The sequence below is a fragment of the Lissotriton vulgaris genome, chromosome 9 (genome assembly GCF_964263255.1).
Source record: "Lissotriton vulgaris chromosome 9, aLisVul1.2, whole genome shotgun sequence".
Lineage (NCBI taxonomy): Eukaryota > Metazoa > Chordata > Amphibia > Caudata > Salamandridae > Lissotriton > Lissotriton vulgaris.
The window spans coordinates 839,408,279-839,430,948 of NC_141697.1; the positions used below are offsets into that span (position 1 = coordinate 839,408,279).

Below are 22,670 nucleotides of genomic sequence, written 5' to 3' on the forward strand. Positions count from 1 at the left end.
GAACAAAGCCCCTGGGCCGGATGGCTTCATTGTGGAATTTTACCTTCACTTTTCTAAGTTACTACTTCCAAAGCTTCACTCCCTTTTAGGCTCATTTTCTGTGCTTGGGAATTCCTCTGGTTCCTTTTCTGATGCTCATATATGCCTCATTCCTAAAGAAGGCAAGGATGCCAAGTACTGTAAGAACTATATCTCTGGTGAATATTGATTACAAAATTTTCGCTAAGTCTTTAGCTGCCCGACTCAACCTTCGACTCCCTGACCTCCTTGGTGAGGAACAGTCTGGTTTTGTTAAAGGCCGTTATATAACTGATAATACCAGGCTGCTATTCAATATTTTATCCAAAGCTTCCCGTTTGCAGCACCCTCTTGCAGCGATTGCCCTAGATGCTGAAAAGACGTTTGATAGGGTTGAGTGGCCCTATCTTTTTCACACTTTAGAATGGTTTTGCTTTGGTCCGAAATGTATTTCCCTGGTTACTCTTCTATATTCCAACCCACGAGCGGCGGTTTGTTCTAACGGTCAGGTTTCCTCCTTCTTTAAGCTGGGTAGGGGTGTTCGTCAAGGGTGCCCACTTTCCCCTTTTCTTTTTATTTAGCACTGGAACCCTTTTTGTCCATGCTTCGCCAAAACCCTGATATTCATGGTTTTCAAACAGCGACCTCCCACATTAAACTTGCTGCTTACGCAGATGATATTTTACTTTTTCTTTCTAACCCCACGGTTTCCGTTCCAGCTTTCTTGGAGGAGGTACGGAGCTATTCTTTAGTTTCAGGGTACAAACTTAATAACGACAAATGCGAGATCCTTCCCCTTACAAAATTCACCTTCAAACCTGATTTTAGTGTCTCCAATTTTGCTTGGTGTCCCTTGCATATTAAGTATTTAGACCTGCTTATAACTGTGTACATCTCTGATACTATTTCTCTTTGTCTCAATAAATGTATTCAAAAAGTCTCAGACCTGGCAACTAGGTGGCACCCTCTCTACTTATCTTGGTGGGGTCGCCTTGATACTATCAAAATTATGTTGTCTCCTGTGATCCTTTATACGATCTCTAACATTCCCGTACCTATCCCTTCCAAATTCTTTTAAAAAAATTAAACGGTTTTGTCCTCCTTTCTGTGGAACAACAAAAAGTCTAGGATGTTACTGGCTAGACTAATTCGCCCTGCCTCTGAAGGCGGAGTGAATTTCACTGATTTTCCGGCTTACCAGAGAGCTTTTTTGCTTCGCCAAGCTTCTTTTTGGTTGCAGGATCCGGCTTTTCCATGTCCATTATGGGCTAAGGTTGAGCGCCTTTTTCTGTCTCCTTTCTCCTTTGCTGAATTTCTCTCCTTTTCCCGGAAGTTATCTTCGCTTGCCACTCCTGTTCACAAATACACCATCAAACTCCCCCTCTCCTCTAAACCTCCTCCCCCCGTCACCATCGCTGATTTCCTTTCCTCTACCATTTGGCACAACACTCAGCTCCTAATTCATCACAAACCCTTCTTTTGGAGGTCCTGGAGGCATAGAGGGTTAGTTTGGATTTCGCAGTTATTTTCAGGCTCCACCTTTCTGCCTTTCTCGACTCTATGTTCCTCTTTTAATTTACCTACCCCTTTTGCACCTAAGTATCTTTTACTTAGGGAGGCCGTGATGACTACGTATGATCGACTCCTGCAAGCACAGGCATCTCCCTCTTCTCCATCTCCTACTACACGCCTTCACTCACTCCTCCGTACTAATCCCAAAGCCTCCTCTGTATACAAGTAGGAGCAATGGGAACTTATCATACTGAGATTCCTTCATTAAGGGTCAATCTCACGACATCAGGTTGCAAGAGAGTCGCATTTTGAGTGGTCCCTGCCACGCGTAGGGAAGCATTAGCTTCTAGTACTGACTCTGCCCCTGGTTAACTCTCTTGCAACCTGATGTCGCGAGATTGACCCTTAATGAAGGAATCTCAGTATGAGAATTTCATACATTAATTGAACTTCACACAAGTTGTGTGAGTATTCAACCTTATTTTATGTATTATCCTGACGAAAGCTCCATAGACCCGCTTTGGGCCCAGGTGAGCTGAAACATGTCGACCTATCTATAGAGACATATGGTAATTCAGTAACTCTATTACCCAATATACTACTCTTCTAGTTTTAAATTACAGTGCCCACCTCTTTATAATAAATGTTGGTTTGGTGCGACACTGCTTTTAAATAATTCTCTTGGATGCTCTACATATTTTCCCTCTGTGGTTGTCCCTACAATTTCTGGACACTTCTACACTTACCAGAGGTTGCCTCGGGTGAGGCAGGCATATAGCACGTCATTTGTTAACCCGATGACTATGCCGTGACGCTTGACGAGGGGCGGATAAAAAGATACACCGCAACATCTAAATCATAGCGTCTATGAGGGTTTTCCAACATAACCAATGGTTATTGTAGATACTAGTGTCCATTCCCACTTTTGATTAACACAGAATCTATCCAGGGGAACTGAATGGACCTCAATTCCTCTTCCCTCCTTGGTGATGAAGTACTTACTGTATCCTCTCTGGTATAAGCTGTCACTAAGATGACACTAAGATGCTGTTGTGAGAAGTTGGCCTGGTATATGATGCTCACTAGTTCTAGTGATCACCTTGTACCATGCCAAGCAACCCTTATGATGATTGGTTGTAAGTCAACCTTATAGACCAGCTATCCTAGTAGCGTGGACAAAGCAGTCTTAGGCTAAACTCTGTAAAGGCATGTGAAGCAAGCTGTTTTACCATACACAATCCCCTTGAATACCAAATGAAAGGACACAGATATATATTGAAAAAATATATATATTTACTACAAATCCCCTATACTCTTTATGAGCACAGAAGCAAATGCGTTAAAACAAAACACAGTGTAAATACACAAAAGTTGCACAATATGGATGAGCCCTAGGGGCCACCTAAACCATATACTAAAATAGTAGTATAAGAACTACCTAGCTGAAAGGAAGTAGGCCTAGGGCCTTGGGAATCGCTGGAGCTGTTCAGGACTAACAGTGAAGAAGTCGGGAAAGGCCCGCGGGACTCGGGTGCCGTGCGGAAAGTGCACGCATATACCAATGTAATGTCAATGGTACGTAAAAGTTACAAAGTTAGTGTTTAAGGAACCTTCCGGCTGACCTAGAAGGACAAAACTTTAGACCTAGGCACTAGAGGTTTGTACCAGTGTAGGAACACCGGCGTTGCTGAGTTACCTCACCCACAGGAGGCGGGTGCACCGGTGCGAAGTAGTGTCGGGTTTCGTCACGCAGGTCTATGCTGCTTGGAGCTGAAGATGCTGCAGGCGTCGAGACGAGAAGAGTTCCGGTGGATCCAAGGGTGGATCTGAAGTAGTGAAGACCTGAAAGCAGAGGGGACAATGTTCAAAGTCACTAGCCAGTGACTACCGTGGAACCAGGATGGAACCAGGCGATGTCGGGTGCAACCAGGTGATGAGGTGCAGCTTGTCTCCTCAGCCACTTAAAAATGTAAAAAAAAAAAAACACTTAGGGCCCGATGTAGGTACCAAATACCGGTCGGAAACGGCCGATTTCGGCCGTTTTCGACCGGTATTTGGCCTACTGAGATGTAGGGGACCTTTTTTTGTCCGATTCGGTATTTTACAGATTCGGTAAAATTACCGAATCGCAAAATTACCGAATCGGTAATTTTACCGTTTTTTTAAATTTGGGATGTAGGTGGGACTACTTTCAGTCCCACAGGCCCTTCAGATTCGGTATTTTAACACCCAATCCAATTGGGTGTTAATATACCGAATCCAGGTGTGCATGCACATGTGTGCATGCACACCTATGCCATGTGACAGACAGACATGCCCTTAGGGCATGTCTGTGTGCCACATGGCTCACATGCCTTTTTTTGGGGTGCTGGAGGGTGTCAAAGTGACACCCCCTGCACCCTTGCACAAATCGGTAATTACCGAATCGGTAATTACCGATTCGGTAATGCCCATTGATTCCTATGGGCTTCAAGGCCCATAGGAAGCAATGGGGGATACTGAATCGGTATTTACAGAATCGGTAAATACCGAATCTTACAGATTCGGTATTTACCGAATCTGAAATACCTACATCTCCCCCCCCCTCTAATTTACCACTTCATAACTACCGATTCGGTATGATTCGGTATTTATGAAGTGGTAAATGTAGATTTACCTACATCGGGCCCTTAGACACGAAGAGGTCGAGGATGTCCAGGAGTCAATCACGAGCTGTCCCACAAAAGCTCTAGCTGATGGCGGTGTTGGCAACTTGATTGGAGCAAACAGGCCTTGGAGTGGTGTGGCTCACTGGTTAGAGGTGGCAGACCCGGAAGCAGAGGTCAGCCCGGGACCAGGGTTCGATTCCCGACGCGGCAGGGACTTGGGCCATGGTCAGCGGACTAGATAATTCTCGCCTCGGTGCCTACTCCAACCATGGGTCCCACTCAGCAACTCTGGGCAATAGCTTGCTTAATCTCTACTAACGGCCCCATCAGCGCCGGGGATGCTTGTCTTCACCTTGGAGATGCCCAGGAGGGATCATCTCACAGGGAAAGCCAGGATGGGTTCCCCAGCGGTATACAGCGCCGGGACGCCCCTTTGCTGGGGCAGCTGTGCGCTTTACAAGTATACGACATTTAACATTAATGCAAGCCATGCAGGAAGTGGAAAAAGCTTATCACTCGGACCAGCAAGGTCAGAGCGGGTGCTCCTTTTCACAGGAGCGAGGGTAAGTCTGGAGCAACCAGACCCGCAGTGTAAATTGTAGGTTTCGTCACCAAGATGGCCGCTGACCACGTGGCAAGTGGCCGGGATGGCGCGTCGAGTGGCACGATGCAAAAGGGCCCCACGCAGATCGTGGAGATGCTGGGGGGCTGATCTTCGGTGCAAGGACTGCACGGTTGTGGGGCTTCTCAAACCCCAAAGCACAGCATCGAGGGTGCCTCGGGTGCTGCGCAGTCAGCTTCTCAGGGGTCTTTCAAGATGTCCGGTCCCACGTCTCACGGTGCCTCCACGGGTCCCTTCTTTTCAGGGACTGTGAATCGGGCTGTGAGAAATCTGGGAGTCTGGGTCTCGTCAAGCTCTGGGCTCGGGCTCTGGCAGGAGGCGGCGGCAAAGCAGACGTTGAGTTGCTGGATGGTGCCTTTGTTCACAGGGTGGCCACTCCTAGGCCACAAGGGAGATGCTCTTCAGTCTTCTGCGCAGCAGAATGTCGAAGTCCAGTCGTCTTCTTAGTTTCAAGTTGATTCAGGATGATCTGAGGTGCTACTGCACTGCTCCCACTCTTATTCCCAATCTGAGGGGTGGATCACCTGCTAGGTCCCTCTTGTGGGTGGGACCAGGAAGGGGGGCGGTTACACCCCCTTTCATTTGTACAGCTCCGTGCCGGGACTGGGGCTGGAAAGCCCCAGCACCGGTTTGGACTGGCTTATGTACGAGGACACCTTGTGTGCCCCAGGCATGTCTGATTCTATTCAGCCCTGTCCTACCCAATACACAAAATCCTGTCTGGGGTGGTGCTCGCACCTCCCAAGGCAGGAAACCCTTTGTCGAAGCCTCCCTCGCTGGAAGGACTCCCAGCAGCAGGAGGTCAGACTTGTGTCTGTGGTGGCAGCATCCATTTTGTGATGCTGAGGCTCTGGTTAACTTTAACCGGGGTTCAATTTATGTACATGTCGTGCCCCTCTAGAAGGGTGGAATGCTATCCTCGTCGACAGAACTGTTGAGGGGATAGTATTCCAAATCGTATGACACCTTACTCGACATGTTTTGATAAAGCCAAACCAAAGTTAGCATATAACCGCGAGGATTATAATGCACTTAAGAGTATATGGTATGGCAATATCCCGGAACAGCTAAGGGAGTTGTTCCCGACAGCTGCAGACAGGCTCAGCTCACGCTAGAGCACTGTCTCATATGAAACCATGCACTCTGCCTCCAGGATTGTTAAGGCCTGCCATAGGAGTGACTAATAGGTTAACATGTTTCCAGTTAGGGTTAGACATAGGTATACTATATCTAAGTAAGAGGTGATTACACCAACTTACCCCAGCTGAGTGATCAGCCAGTTGTGTCAAATATGGAGGCCAGGCCAGGGGTAGCACAATACATGCTGCAGCCCCTGGTAGGCCTTGGCTACACCTATGCCCTGGGTACCTCTGGTACACTGTTACAGGGGCCTATAAGGTGAACCCGTTCCAATTGTGTATGCACCTAAGGTACATGGAGTCCATTTTAAGGAGAGAGCAATTAGCCTGGGGCCCTGAATAGCAGGGTCCCAGGCCAACTATGTAAAAAAACAGCTAAACACCAGGCAAAAAGTTTGGGGGTAACCATAGTCAGATATCCACCTTCCTACACCCCCCCACACCCTCCAAACAAAAGGAGATAAGGCTATCCTTGACCAGGTAAGCCTATATTGCCTAAGTGACCATATAAGGAAGTACCAGCTCTGGCTTGGCTACCCCCTGTCTCATGGTCCACTAAGCAATCCCTCACCCTAAGGGTATCTGAGGGTCTCCACCATAGGGAATCTCTACCGGTGGTGTGTCTTGACAAAGTTAAAGGCTGATGTTGCGATGGAGTACTGAAGTGAGATTCCTCTGTAGGACTCAGCTTCCTCCAATCACTCTCCACCATGTGTGCCTTTCTTTCTTTGACTGAGTTGCACTGTGTTCTCAGGGTCAACCTCTGGCTACCTAAACCTGGAGGCTGGGTCCCTTTGTTTGGCTTACTGGAGGGACAGGTCAGATATGGGGCCTTGGGGTCCCAGGTTTGGCTGTGCCCAACAGAATCCATCTGTGGGAGGTCCCTAACAAGTTTTAAGGGAGCTCCCTCAGGAGTTTCTAAAGTTGTCACCTTACTAGGACTACTAGTTTCGGTGCCCCTAATCTCTTGATGTGGGTGCTTTATTTGACAGGGGGGCCTTTGGGGCTCACTGTCCTTCTTGTCCTCTGCAGCCCTGGGCTGAGTAAGGCAAAGTAGAGAGGGGCAGGTTACCTGCTCCAGACTGGGTCCCACCTGAGAAGGGTCCACTGCCATCAGGGGCTCTGTCAGGCTAGGTCTAACAACCTCTGGGACAGTTCCTTCATCAGGGGTAAGATCAGTTCCCTGAGGAGGCTGATCCTTTCCTAAAGTCTGGTGGGAGGGAGATTTCTCTTCCTCCTCAATGCTCTCTGTTTGTGTGGAGTGCTCCATCATTTCAGGCTTCACAACACAAGTATCAGTTTGAGTTTGGGCTGTGGCCATCACAGCCCCACCAACCTTTTCAGGAGGAGACTCAGTTTGGGTATGGACTGTTACCATCACAGCCCTGCTAATCTTTTCAGGAGGGAAGTTAGCTAAAGATGGGGCTGAGGTTTGCTCAGCCCTACCAACCTTTTCAGGAAGGACATCTTGGATTGGGGCTGTAGCCATCACAGCCCCTCTAACCTTTCCATGGAGATTTACCATTCTAGAATGGGTTTGCTGTTCAACCTCAGCCCAGGCTGAGATTTCCAAATCATTACCAAGTAGGCAATCTACAGGCAGGTTTGCTGACACTGCCACTCTCTTTGGGCCAGTGACACCTCCCCAGCTAAGACTAACTACTGCAATGGGATGTTTGGTTTCTATTCCATCAATGTTTGTCACCTGATATGTGGCATCATGTAAAAGTTGCCTTGAGGGGACTAGACATTCAGCCACCATGGTGATGCTAGCCCCTGTGTCTCTAAAGGCCTCAACTTTCAAACCATTGATGAGGGGCTCCTGTCTATACTTGCTCAAAGTGTTTGGGCAAGCAGTGAAATTGGCAAACCCCATGCCAGTTTCATTGACAAGAGTATCTGAGGTAGGGGACCTGGTTAGGCCAGAATCCACCTGAGCTCCAAAAGTGAACCCACCTAAATTCTTGGGGGTGCTCCCACCACTTGGGGGACCACTGCTAACAGTGACAGGAGGTGTTGAAGCTTTACCTGGAGTTATATTGTCCTTATTACCATTCTTTGGACAACAGCTGTCTGTTTTCCAATGTCCAACCTGTTTACAGGTATGGCAGTAAGGCTTTTTCTCTGTAGAGGAAGTGTTGGGGGGCCCACCCTTCCCATTGGAGTTTTGGGGCCCTGGGGAAGTCTTCTCTTTGGTTTTATCCCCACCTTTCTCTTGATGCTTGGTAGTCTCTTTCTTTTGGTCACCACCCTGGTTCTTAGGCCTGATCCTGGTTCTGACCCATTTGTTTGCCCTCCTACCCAATTCTTGTGGAGAGGTAAGATCAGAGTCCACCGGGTGCTGATGTAGAAGCTGATTTTGACAATTACTTAAGATTTGCTCTCTCATAATTAAATTATACAATCCTGTATAGTATGTAACCTTACTTCCCAGCAACCAGCCCTCCAGAGCCTTAGTGGCACATTCAACAAATTCAGACCAGTCCTGAGTCTGTGTCTTCTGGGTCTCTCTGAACATTAACCTGTGCTGTTCAGTGGTTAAGCCTAACCCATCAATCAGAGCACTCTTCAGGACCAGGTAGTTTCTAGAATCCCCATCACTAACTGTGAGGAGTCTGTCTCGGCCTCTACCTTCAAAGGAGAGCCACAGGATTGCTGCCCACTGCTCCTGAGGGATCTGCTGTACTTTGCAGGCTCTCTCAAGTGCAGTCATCCATTTGTGGATATCACCCCCAGCTTTGTAGGGGGGCACAATCTTACTCAGGTTTCTACTATCATAGGACCTGTCTTTATCCTTTGGGATAATGCTGCCACCAGTGGGTACTAACTCACTCTCTCTAGGCTGTCTTGCTCTAGCAAGTTTCTCTTGGACCAGGGTAACCTCTAGTTCCCTCTTCTGGATCCTAAGCTCAGCCTCTCTCATGTTGGCCTCATGTTCCCTTCTCTGAGGGCTAGTCATCCCCCTTCTGGAGTGACCATGAGAGCCTCTAGAAGCTTGGGAGGTATTGGATTCACCTGAGTGATTCCTTCTCCTCCTTTGCTCCTGGTTAAGTCCACTTGGGGGTCTGGGTAAGGTCATCCTTAGCTCAGTCCCAAATGCACTTAAGTTAGCCTGGGTAAGCCTGCTGGCTGGCACCTGACTAAGTCTACCATCATCAGAGTCACTGCTCCCTCCTTCTATCTCCTCTTCCTCATCAGGCTGAGTACCTCCAGTGACTTGGTCATCCTCATCTATCTGGACTACAGGGACAGGGGTATCAGTATTGTCATCTTCAGTGGGGGAGCCTCATTCAGCATTCCCTGTGGGGTCTGCTTTAGAGGTTTTTAGAGCTTCAGACTGGTCTAGAAGCTCTCTGAGGTGGTCTGCTGTAGGGGTTGGACCCGTTTTGATAACTCTTAAGGTACACAGCTGCCTCAGTTCTTTAAAGGTGAATATAGCAAATTTGGATGGTGCCCTTGGAGGGTCACTCTCAACAGGAGTAAGTCCTGTGGACCCCTCTGCTCCAGATATTGCTCTAGTGTGGGTGGATATGTTGCAATCTACCTACACTGGTGTTTACCTACTAAATCTATCTAGTAGTTGTAGTCAGGGTGCGCTACTCCCTATCCTCTAAAACAACTAAGTTCAGTAGAACTTAAGTATACTAGTCTTGTTTTATATGTACCTGTATGATCTTTCAAATGATACTCTCAAAGATTGTAATGGTAAAACAACAGCAAGCTCAAATCCCACCTCCTGCTCACCAATGCGAGAAGTTGGCCTGGTATATGATGCTCACTAGTTCTAGTGATCACCTTGTACCATGCCAAGCAACCCTTATGATGATTGGTTGTAAGTCAACCTTATAGACCAGCTATCCTAGTAGCGTGGACAAAGCAGTCTTAGGCTAAACTCTGTAAAGGCATGTGAAGCAAGCTGTTTTACCATACACAGTCCCCTTGAATACCAAATGAAAGGACACCACACAGATATATATTGAAAATATATATATATTTATTTACTACAAATCCCCTATACTCTTTATGAGCACAGAAGCAAATGCGTTAAAACAAAACACAGTTTAAATACACAAAAGTTGCACAATATGGATGAGCCCTAGGGGCCACCTAAACCATATACTAAAATAGTGGTATAAGAACCACCTAGCTGAAAGGAAGTAGGCCTAGGGCCTTGGGAATCGCTGGAGCTGTTCAGGACTAACAGTGAAGAAGTCGGGAAAGGCCAGCGGGACTCGGGTTCAGCGCGGAAAGTGCACGCATATACCAATGTAATGTCAATGGTGCGTAAAAGTTACAAAGTTAGTGTTTAAGGAACCTTCCGGCTGACCTAGAAGGACAAAAATTTAGACCTAGGCACTAGAGGTGTGTACTAGTGTAGGAACACCGGCGTTGCTCAGTTACCTCACCCACAGGAAGCGGGTACACAGGTGCGAAGTAGTGTCAGGTTTCGTCACGCCGGTCGATGGTGATTGGAGCTGAAGATGCTGCAGGCGTCGAGACGAGAAGAGTTCCGGTGGATCCAAGAGTGGATCTGAAGTGGTGAAGACCTGAAAGCAGAGGGGACAATGTTCAAAGTCACTAGCCAGTGACTACCGTGGAACCAGGATGGAACCAGGTGATGTCGGGTGCAACCAGGTGATGAGGTGCAGCTTGTCTCCTCAGCCACGTGGACACGGAGAGGTCGAGGACGTCCAGGAGTCGATCACGAGCTGTCCCACAAAGGCTCTAGCTGTGGTATCAGCAACTTGATTGAAGCAAACAGGCCTTGGCTAATGCAAGCCATGCAGGAAGTGGAAAAAGCTTATCACTCGGACCAGCAAGGTCAGAGCGGGTGCTCCTTTTCACAGGAGCGAGGGCAAGTCTGGAGCAACCAGACCCGCAGTGTAAATTGTAGGTTTCATCGCCAAGATGGCCGCTGACCACGTGGCAAGTGGCCGGGATGGCGCGTCGAGTGGCACAATGCAAAAGGGCCCCACGCAGATCGTGGAGATGCTGGGGGGCTGATCTTCGGTGCAAAAGCTGCTCGGTTGTGGGGCTTCTCAAACCCCAAAGCACAGCATCAAGGGTGCTTCGGGTGCTGGGCAGTCAGCTTCTCAGGGGTCTTTCGAGATGTCCGGTCCCACGTCTCTCGGTGCCTCCACGGGTCCCTTCTTTGCAGGGACTGTGGATCGGGCTGTGAGAAGTCTGGGAGTCTGGGTCTTGTTGGGCTCTGGGCTCAGGCTCCAGCAGGAGGCGGAGGCAAAGCAGTCATTGAGTTGCTGGATGGTGCCTGTGTTCACAGGGTGGCCACTCCTAGGTCACAAGGGAGATGCTCTTCAGTCTTCTGCACAGCAGAATGTCGAAGTCCAGTCGTCTTCTTAGTTTCAAGTTGATTCAGGATGATCTGAGGTGCTACTGCACTGCTCCCACTCTTATTCCCAATCTGAGGGGTGGATCACCTGCTAGGTCCCTCCTCTGGGTGGGACAAGGAAGGGGGGCGGTTACACCCCCTTTCCTTTGTCCAGCTCCATGCCAGGACTGGGGCTGGAAAGCCCCAGCACCGGTTTGGACTGGCTTATGCACGAGGACACCTTGTGTGCCCCAGGCATGTCTGATTCTATTCAGCCCTGTCCTACCCAATACACAAAATCCTGTCTGGGGTGGTGCTCGCACCTCCCAAGGCAGGAAACCCTTTGTCCAAGCCTCCCTCGCTGGAAGAACTCCCAGCAGCAGGAGGTCAGCCTTGTGTCTGTGGTGGCAGCATCCATTTTGTGATGCTGAGTCTCTGGTTAACTTTAACCGGGGTTCAGGTTATGTATATATTGTGCCCCTCTAGAAGGGTGGAATGCTATCCCCGTCGACAGAACTGTCGAGGGGATAGTATTCCAAATCGTATGACACCTTATTTGACATGTTTTGATAACGCCAAACCAAAGTTAGCATATAACCGCGAGGATTATAATGCACTTAAGAGTATATGGTATGGCAATATCCCGGAACAGCTAAGGGAGTTGTTCCCGACAGCTGCAGACAGGCTCAGCTCATGCTAGAGCATCGTCTCATATGAAACCACGCACTCTGCCTCCAGGATTGTTAAGGCCTGCCATAGGAGTGACTTATAGGTTAACATGTGTCCAGTTAGGGTTAGACATAGGTATACTATATGCAAGTAAGAGGTGATTACACCAACTTACCCCAGCTGAGTGATCAGCCAGTTGTGTCAAATATGGAGGCCAGGCCAGGGGTGGCACAATACATGCTGCAGCCCCTGGTAGGCCTTAGCTACACCTACGCCCTGGGTACGTATGGTACACTGTTACAGGGGCCTATAAGGTGAACCAGTTCCAATTGTGTATGCACCTAAGGTACATGGAGTCCATTTTAAGGAGAGAGCAATTAGCCTGGGGCCCTGAATAGCAAGATCCCAGGCCAACTATGTCAAAAACCAGCTAAACACCAGGCAAAAAGTTTGGGGGTAACCATAGCCAGATATCCACCTTCCTACAGCTGTCTCCTGTGTCATCCTGCAGGCGCGTGGCCAGCAGCCTCCCCCTGCCTTCAGAGGGGAGTCAGGGCATCAGATGGTCTGGACGGTCCATGCCTGCAGCTGATGCCTCTCCCAGCAGTTAATGTTCCTGTCTGCTGCTGCCTGCTACAAGCCCCCTCTGTTCTCCTCGGAGGTGTCTGGGGGGCGGGCTTGTGAGTCTAGGAAGCGACAGCTCGCTGATTGGAAGGGAGTAGGAACTCCTACTCCCTTCCAATCAGCTGTTAGCTGTCAACGAAGCATGAACCCTAAAGCCAAAGGCAGACTCTCAGGGCGATCTGGGGGTCAGCGGTTATTCATCTTGTTCTATTCACATGGCTCACCGAGAGGCTGCCATCGGCCCACACGGGGTGACAGGGAGGTTATCCTATATACACCAGATTCACCTGTGTCTCATCATCTGGAGAACCGGAAGTGGTTATATAACTTATATAATATCCAACCAGTCTTGGAGCGGGTTCACATGCCATCGCAAAGGGTTTGGTGCCTGCAGTGTGAATACAGTGCATCACACACCCAGTGTTCCAAAGTTACACAACAGGACGAGTTTATCCACATTTTGCAGCTTTATTTGTGGTGGTCTGACCCAATTCCGAAAATTATTTCGTTTTTTTTTCATTATAACTTGTTGGGCACCCCGTTTTGCCTAGAAGTAGCTTCGGCGCACGATCACAGGTTTGCAAGAGGCCACGAGCGTGCAGAAAAGTAGCAGTTTTTACATGGTGACAAGGTAAGCCTGAGCCAGGGTTCCTTCATTCCATTCCACTATCTAAGGCTAACTCGGGTTAGACCAAGCGGGGGAGGGGGTGGCGCACCTCACATCACAACTTATTCCCCGTGCGTTCGAATTAACGTTTCACTGTAAAAGTCCCATAAAATGTGAGTTCCTCTGAGGAATGCATAGCTGAATGAAGTAGCGTACAAACGCAGTGGCGTTCCCGTAATTTAGAGCCCTGTCCTCCCCTCGGCCCTGTAGCCAGGCATTGCCCAGGAAGTTTGACTCTAACAGGGGAGTGTTGATGCTGGGGCTTGCGGACCATGCACTGTTGGGTGTGCACAGCCCTTTTGCCTTCATGGCCACTTCTAGCTTTTGCAGCAAGATTTGAACATTATTTGTAAATGTTATACTTCTAGCAGGATGTTTTCATCCAATACCTGTGATGTTTGTCGTGGTCAACGGCTGTAGGGTATCGTTGCTTAGGTTGTCCCTGGGTTCACAGGTCACGTGAGCTAAATTTCCATACTGCCAAAGGACATGCAAAGCCACCTTCGCCACTCCTGTTTAAGTGAAAAAAATAGATGCCCGGGCACACGTGCACTGATTACTACATGCATACTAAGTGTGCTCAGTTGCTGCACAGAACTTTAGTTTTACACTTACACTTTCACCATGGCCAGTGGTTAATTTGTGCCAGCGAGGGGAGCCCACCTGCACTCATTTTATGAAACTGTCTCTCCTACTTCTGGTGGTCTGCAGGACCTTTGGAAAATGTCCTGGGCTGGCCCAGTTGTCTGTCCTCTGTGCCCGTTCAGTTATGGAATCACTCTGGGGGGTGATAATTTTACATCACCTATGGAATGCCACTTTGACCATGCGAAGAACAGCGCTAGCCTCAACTGTGACCTATATGAACCCAATTCAGACGAGAGTTTCGATCATGCCATTGGTTGGGTTGGGTGGAGGGGCGGGATCCATTACTGGGAGCCCCCTGTGCCTTCAGTCCTGCATTGCCACCGGAGAAAGATTCCTCAGTCTCTCCTGCTTTTATTTCCCTCTCATCATGAACCCCCGCGAGTCAGCTGGGCGCAAGGTGGGTTCCCCCTGCCCAGTCCTTGGGAGGGAGGGCGAGGGGTGGGAGAAAAGTAGACCAAGATTGTTTTGTGTGTGTAAAAGGCCGCTTTATTAGGAAACAGGTGCACATTACAAATATAAAACCTTGGCAACGCCTTACAAAACTATCCAGGCCCCTCCCCCGCCCAACAATACAGCAATAAAACATTACAACAACATTATAAACATCACGTCATCAATAAAACATTACGTCATAAATCAAATCATTACGTCATCATTTAAAAGCTTTATTCATCAAACCGCAATCACATATTGAAAGCCAGGCCCTCTATAACCATAAACCCTGCCTGACCCTTCACTCCTGACAATACCCCCCCACAAACCTGAACGGTCAAACAATGACCAACATACCCCTGAACCTGTCAATCAAAGAATCGATCCAATGCTCATCAAACAATCTACCATAAACCGCATCGATACAACCAAAAACCCCGCACAGCACCTGTTCCTAGCGACAAAACAAATTACAAGAAAAAACCCCTGCACACCTACGTCCAAGAAAACAGCCTTTAAGAAAAATTAAAAATTTCAAAAATAAAAAGGGGGAAAAAACCCAGAAGTAACAAAAATGGGAAAAACAAAAACCCCAGAAAAGGGGATAATAAATGGGAGGGAGGGTGGGACAAAAACGCTAACAGCCCTCCTAGCCACCAGGTCACCAAACCTAAAATGGTGGCTAGGAGGCGGGGGCGGGGGAATTTATGATTGGGCTGGCCTGTCCTACTAGGCCAGCCCAAAAACCAGAACATTCTGGCAACTTCTTGCAGAACCCCTCGCAGCCCTCCCAAACCGCCCGGGGGAGGGGACCTCCCTGCGGTCAGCTCCCTCCCCCAAGCCCCCCTTGGGAGGGAGGGCGAGGGGTTGGAGAAAAGTAGACCAAGATTGTTTTGTGTGTGTAAAAGGCCGCTTTATTAGGAAACAGGTGCACATTACAAATATAAAACCTTGGCAACGCCTTACAAAACTATACCTCACTAAATAAATAATAAACTACAAACCCCGCCCCCAAACCCCTCCCCTAAAATTCTTTGGCCCCTCCCCCGCCCAACAATACAGCAATAAAACATTACAACAACATTATAAACATCACGTCATCAATAAAACATTACGTCATAAATCAAATCATTACGTCATCATTTAAAAGCTTTATTCATCAAACCCCAATCACATATTGAAAGCCAGGCCCTCTATAACCATAAACCCTGCCTGACCCTTCACTCCTGACAATACCCCCCCCACAAACCTGAACGGTCAAACAATGACCAACATACCCCTGAACCTGTTAATCAAAGAATCGATCCAATGCTCATCAAACAATCTACCATAAACCGCACCGATACAACCAAAAACCCCGCCACCCAGAAAGGTAGGAGGGGGAGAGAAACTACACCACCTCCCTTTCTGCCCCCCCAAACTGTAAACTAGAAAAAAGAACCAAAACAATATCAACGTTGCATAGCTAGCGAACGCTCCAAAACCTCACGTAACTCCAACAAGTAGAGATCCATACCCACCCTGGACAGGTGAACACCTTCATCTCTGAAAAATTCCACCGTCTCAAATTTAATTTCCCTATGGGAAATCCTGCTAAAACCAAGACCACGGCAGCAGTGAGAAACTTCCGAGTTTACCTTCTTCCTGGCTCTGTCAACAGCCCTGGGATTGACTGCCCCTCTCCAGATCCTACGCGGTATCAATTCCGTCCAAAAGACATGGCACCCAGCCCAAAGCTCCTTAATAAGGCCCACATCCCTTTTAATAGCTCGAAGTAACACCACACCTTTGGTAGCACAGAGATCGTTCTCCCCCAGATGAATGACCAAAATATCGGGACATAGTCCGCCCACCATATTGTTATTAAGACAAGGGATTAACTCTCTCCAGAGCATCCCACCTTTCCCCTTCCAAACCACATTAAACATTCGAGCATTAAAACCCAGGAGTTCTCCAAAGTAACTTTGTGCCGCCTGGACTCGGGCCCACTTCACGATGGAATGCCCAACTATCCAAACTGTCACCACAGAAGAACGAGGCCCAGCAACCGATCCTACAAAAGAAAACAGAGTTAGAACTCATGGGAAGGAAGATGACGCATGCGCCTCCTCCGCTGGACTCCTCACGTAGCGCTGAAAACAGTTTGAAGACCAACTCCCAATCTCATGATATCTCTGTCAGTCCAACCTCTGTTGAAGGCTTCAGTTGCAGCACCAATCCTGAAAGAATGTGTCCCATATAAGTTCCCATCCAGTCCCAAGTGCTGCAACGCCTTGCGCAAAACCATACGGAATTGGTATGTTGTAACAGGGGTGCCATCAATATGCTGAAAAACAAGCGCCTCATCACCACCCCCACATAGTGAACGCCAGCGCCGCGCCAACAGTAAAGGGCAAGTAAGCCTAGGAGCACGCGCCTGCAACCACACACCTTTCCCTTTTTTCGTCTGATCAGTTTTGGAGCTGGCCAACCATATATGCACCCCCTCATCTGAACAAAAAACATCCCGCCTGAATAGGCCACACTTGTCTTTCGAACCCAACAACTCCGAAACCCTGAAAGCTCCAAAAAACATGAATGCCATCAACATGGAAAATAAACATGATTCAAAGTCATCTGAACAAACAGAAGGTAGAATATTGATCAACCTAGCTAGGACCTGCCAAGATAAAGGAGCCCTGATCTAGTAGTATGTCCTTGCTCTCTGGCCCAGCCCTCAAGCATCCTTCTGCCAATTTCCCCCGCTGTCGGAGAATAACCCCACAACAACTTACCCATGAAAGCTATCCCTGCCAATTTACCCGCAATGGTTACCTTGGTCAACCCTCTATCCATGAGGTCTAAAATAAAGTTCACCACATCGTCAGAACGGCGCCAAACTTCTTCGCGCCTAGAAGCACCGGATTCCAGAAACTCCCTCCAGGCCAGAGAATAAGCAGAACGCGTAGACACAGACAAAGAACCTACCACCAGTTGTACGACCCGACCTTGCCTACTTGCCACAGATGAATCGGCATCGGGGTCGGAGTTCTGTCTGCGTCCCTCGCCAGTCCACGGAATCTCCCCCACTGTGAACGAGACAGAGCATCCGCAATGTCATTGTCCACACCAGGGATGTGCAAAGCACGAAAATGAATGTCGTGTTTCAAACAACCCAGCACGAAGACTCTCATGAGCTTCAATACCTGTTCATCCCTGGCAGACTGTCGGTTAACGATCTCCACTACAGCCATGTTATCCACACGAAAAAGCACCTTCTTGTGTGCCAACTCCTCCCCCCACAGGGTCAAAGCCACCAGCAAAGGGAAAAGCTCTAAAAAGGTAATGCTGCGACCTCCATTCAACCACTCATCCGGCCAACGTTCAGCACACCATCTTCCATTCCAATACAGCCCAAAACCATCACTGCCAGCAGCATCCGAGAACATTTGCACATCCCACTGGAAGTCAACGTCCCGCACCAAAGGAACACCATTAAAGGAAGAAAGAAAAAATTTCCACATTCTCAAATCCTCCTTGACACCAGCAGACAAACGAACACGATGGTGAGGCAACTGATGACCTGCAAGAGCCCTGCCCAATCTTCGACAAAAAGTCCTGCCTGCCCTCACCACCCTACAGGCAAAATTGAGATGGCCTAGTAGCACCTGAACATCTTTCACCAACACTTTCCTTTTTGTTAACATGGCCTCAAGTAACTCCAACATTTTCACTTTTTTATCCTCAGGCAGGCGAGCACACATTGCCACAGAATCAATCTCAATGCCTAAAAAGGACAAAACAGTGGCAGGACCCATCGTTTTCTCGGGAGCCAAAGGAACTCCCAGATCCTCCATGAGCCCTTGGAAAGTGTCCAGAGCAGACTGGCACTCCGTGGAGCCCGGGGATCCGACAAAGAAAAAGTCATCTAGGTAGTGCGTTACCAGTGAGTGACAGGACTGCTGAGTAAAGCACCATTGTAGAAAAGTACTAAAACACTCAAAAAGAGCACATGAAATGGAGCAACCCATCGGCAGAGCCTTGTCCACATACCATTGTCCTGCAAAATGAATACCCAAGAGACACCAGTCGTCCGGGTGGACAGGCAATAGCCGGAAAGCAGACTTTATATCACACTTGGCCATCTCAGCAGCTGCGCCCGCGGTCACAACAAGTGACATGGCCACGTCAACTGAGGAATAAGAGACTGAAACAGCGTCTGGGTCAATAAAATCATTGTCCAATCCGAACTCGGTGGTTGGGATACGCACTCCTATGGTAATCCTATTTTCCTCAAAAAGTTCTTTACAAGTGGGTGGTGCCCGTGGGGTGAACCCCTCTGTACACGGGTTGGGGAAAATGAATTGATGCACTCTTTCCTCAAAAAAAGTGTCTCCCCAGAGCACTCAGTAACAAACGTTCAATGAAATGTTCACAAACTTGTAGATAGATTCATGATGTCGTTTCAACTCGTTGGCCCAATGCATTTCGGGCTAAGCCCTTCTTCGGGGGCCCTGTAATGTTTCCCGCGTAGTTCGTGGATAAAAAGATGAGTCGGGTGAAATGTACGCGACGTGTTGATTGTGGGTCCGGTTAAAAAGACTGTGTTCGGCCGGTGTGTTGCGTTCCACGAACCACGCGGCAAACATTGCCACATTACAGGGCCCCCGAAGAAGGGCTTAGCCCGAAATGCATTGGGCCAATGAGTTGAAATGCTAAACCATGAGATGAATCATATTAGGAAATCCAAATGAACTAAATGTTTAAAGACAATTAAAAACGACATCATGAATCTATCTACAAGTTTGTGAACATTTCATTGAACGTTTGTTACTGAGTGCTCTGGGGAGACACTTTTTTTGAGGAAAGAGTGCATCAATTCAATAAAATCATTGACAGACGACCCTTCTGGCCATGATAAGTGCTGAATAAGCCTGAATTGTCCCGGATCTTTCTTCAGGACCACTCCAACAGGTGATATAATTAAATTAAGGATCAGCCAATCGTGAAAAGGGCCAGCCATCCTTCCTTCATGTACCTCTTTATTTAGCTTTTCTTGCACCACTGCGCCATGCTCAGATGCTGATTTTAAATTAGCAGACCATCTCCTCTCCCTTAAGCCCATGTAACCCAGCCGGAAACCAAATTCAAAACCATCCAACAATTTTTTCTTTACTGCTTCATCCTCATAGTCCTGAAGCGCAAGGCGCAACCTCTCCAACTTTACCGGTGTATGAGCCCTTGGACCCAACACCCTTAGAACCTCTGGATCCCCTACCCCCTGAAAACTGTGAGGGCGTCCCTGAACCACCTGCACTTGCCTGTTTCCCCTGTTGGCTTCCTGCTGGCTGATTATCCCAGCATCTGGAAAATGGGTGTCTCCTACCACAGCCAGAGCATTCGTGTTTAAACTTACAATATTCTCTGGTACAAGATCCCTTGTTAAACTCCCAGCATGTGCCAACCCCTGACTGCGTGGTTGAAGTAGCTCCCACCCCTCCCCGGGTGGGCTTGCCCTGAAAGGGCCGGTAAACTAAAGGAAATCCACTCGCTGTAAAAATAGTCTTCCCCCCTGACGCAGATCCCATGGTATGCTGCCATAAGTCAAGATCGAGCTCCCCCCACTTGGCCTCCGGATCCCAAGCCATCCTGGCCCTGAACTCCTCATCATATTGGGACCAAGCAAACCCCCCTCCAGTGATCTGCGCCTTGCGTATAACATCCATGTATTTAAAAAGAGACACGCTGCGCTCTGGAAACTTTTCACAGTATACACTCGCATAAATAAGGAATGCAGCTGTCCAATTTTCAATGTTTAAGGGGACTCTAGGACGTTTGGCCAACTCAAACTCCTCTTCCTTAGACCCTTCTTTGGACCGGACTTCCCGGTGTAGCAGCTTAAGGAGTTCCACATACTCACCGTTCCAAATACGTTCTTTTGTAGTTAACATCAAATGAGCACCCAAAGCCTTTGTGACCCCCATATAAGGTAACTTTTTGATTTTCAATTCTTTACTGGCCAATGGCTCATTAACTGTACTGGAAGCACCAGTGATAGTACCACTCTCCACTTTACCCGTGACGTCAACCACGTCATCAGTGCCCACAGCAGTGTCTTTCACGTAACGTCCTTTGAGCAATCTCCCTTCTCCAATAACAACATCAGTTTCCCCTCCTGTGCCCACAGACACCATAGTAGGTTTGGCCTGTGCGGCTAACTGCTCACCTGGCAACAGAGAGACCACTCTCGAAGGCTCCGCCCGTGGCGCTGAAGTCAATGCGTCTTGTCTGCGAGGCGCCCTGACCGATGGGCCGTGCTCTCTTCTCGCTGGCACTTGACTCTGAACCACTGGAGCCTGAAAAACACTATCAGAGACATGAGAGGGCACCCCCCCCTCCACGTCCCGCAATTCACCTTCCTCGGGACTATCTTCGTCATAGTCCAGGACCACTGAATCCAAACCAGTAGGCAACACATCACCACGGGTCTTACCTAACCCGGTATCAACAATAGTACATTTCAATGTTTTTGAAGAACCTCCAGGTGGGGGAGCAGACTGTACACGCCTGTAGCTCCCCTTGCGTTGACTCTGCGGCTCCATAGCCGCCGGCAAGGTGGGACACCTATACCTGCTACTCGTTGGGGCCAGCGGGGTCACGCCAGACCCTTGTGTGCTGGCCGCGGCGGGTTCCCTCGGTGGAACAGAGAGGGCCGCGCTAGGCATTCTCCTCGCTTCCCCTTGGCGAAAGTGGACTGGACCGCGCCCTGCCAAGTCTGGACCGCCGCACCTACTCCTATCCTTAAAAGAAAGAGTTTGGACTGGTGTGCTAGGGTCCCTGAATACAAAACCTGAAACAGACCTTGTCCTCTGCAAATTAGCATCAACAACCGACCCTTGAAACCTATCCAAAGAACGCCCTCTAATACAGCCCCTCAAAGACACTCCCATGTCCGGAGATTCGCCTATCATCTCTTCATCATCACTCTCATCCAAGTTATCCCCCGCCACCGCTGAAGAAGAAGCCTGAAGAGGGGCCCCCTCACCCCAAACTTGGCCCTCACCATCCTTCTGAAAACCACGCTGCGCCAAACCTGCAGTACCAAAATGCTCCCACCCAGGAGAACCAAACATCAAAGAGGGGCCGCCCGCCCCCCCAGACCAATATGGAACAGCCTCCCTAAAACCTTGCATAAGCCCACCACTTACTTGCGTAAAAGCCCTGTCATGAACTGGTGCTGCGTCAGAGAAACCAGCACCCCCCACACTTCTTACAACAGGTTGCCCTTCCCTCGCAGCAAAACCCACCACTGCCCCTCCAACATTAGTATCATAGGAAAAAACTCTCTGGCCCACCTGTGACCGACCCCTACCCTCCCTCTGCAAACGGTCATCCACATCCAACAGCCCACAAGATCCCGTAACCACAGGCCTTGAAACCCCAAAATCCAAAGCAGCACCAGAAACAGAACCTCCCCCCCATTTGAGCCCATTCCCCCTCCCCCCTTGAACCCTCCCCCCCCACCGACAATGCATCACCCACAGCAGAACCAGGCGTAGAAAACAGCAAAGGACTCCCCACATTACCCTCTAATCCTTGAAGAACCATACCTGTATGAGCCTCAGAAAAACCCTGGCCCACCTCAAGAAACAAGCCCCCAATACCTTCTAACCCACCTGAAGAAAACCTGCATGTAATATTCCCTGCAACACCAGGCCTCTGTGACACAACATGCCTTGAAGGGGTTAAGAAGGACCCTTCCTCACAACCAACTATACCTTGAGTTTCCCCAACAACCTGTCCTATAGGGGTTAATGGCTGCCCCACCGAGTCTCTCAACTGCTCATATTGCCCCTGAAAGTCTACCATCTGAAGGGAGCCTCTTCGCGCTCCACGCACCGTCTGCCCCTTCACACGCTCCGATTTCTTATCAAAAACCGGGTCAGAGGCGGAGCGCTTTCCACTCGCTCTCCGCTCCCCCCTCTTGCCAGCCGCCTTCACCGCAGCCGGCGTCGCTGAAACCATGTCCTGCCCCAGAGGAGCCCCGCCCGCCTGAAACAAAGGCGCGCTCACCGAAGCGCCTCCCGCTTCTAAGCCAAGCCCACCCCGAGCACCAGACACCGCCGGAGGTCCGTCAAGCCCCACCGCCACCCGCGCCTGAAGCGCAGGGGCCGGCCTCATTACCCGCCCACATTCCGACGGAGCGGAAGACAGCACCGGAGCTCCCCCCGCCCCCACCGCAACACGCGCTTTGCCAGGAGGGGCCGGTTTCCTCGTACGGGACCGGCCCCTTTCACTCACCTGCGAACCACGTCTCTTCTTTGGCGAGGAGCACGCCAGAACAGCACCGTGCACACCAGCGGAGGCCTGGCGCTGAGGGCGC

At 49.3% G+C, this 22,670-nt stretch overlaps 3 protein-coding genes across 5 annotated transcripts in view; 1 reads left to right on the forward strand and 2 right to left on the reverse strand.

Annotated features, from left to right (window-relative positions):
* Positions 1-22,670, forward strand: part of LOC147692342 (inositol-trisphosphate 3-kinase A-like) — a 913,921-nt gene that overhangs the window by 215,351 nt on the left and 675,900 nt on the right. The gene's annotated exons all lie outside the window — the stretch shown is intronic.
* Positions 6,406-8,328, reverse strand: LOC147692343 (uncharacterized). Its single transcript, XM_086936777.1, has one exon. The coding sequence runs from the start codon at positions 8,326-8,328 to the stop codon at positions 6,406-6,408; it is 1,923 nt and encodes a 640-aa protein (XP_086792903.1).
* On the reverse strand, positions 15,760-21,012 carry LOC147692344 (uncharacterized). The gene is made up of 2 exons (XM_086936778.1): positions 20,514-21,012; positions 15,760-16,361 (listed from the first exon to the last, which is right to left on the reverse strand). Exons 1-2 carry the CDS (start codon positions 21,010-21,012, stop codon positions 15,760-15,762), a joined length of 1,101 nt encoding a protein of 366 aa, XP_086792904.1.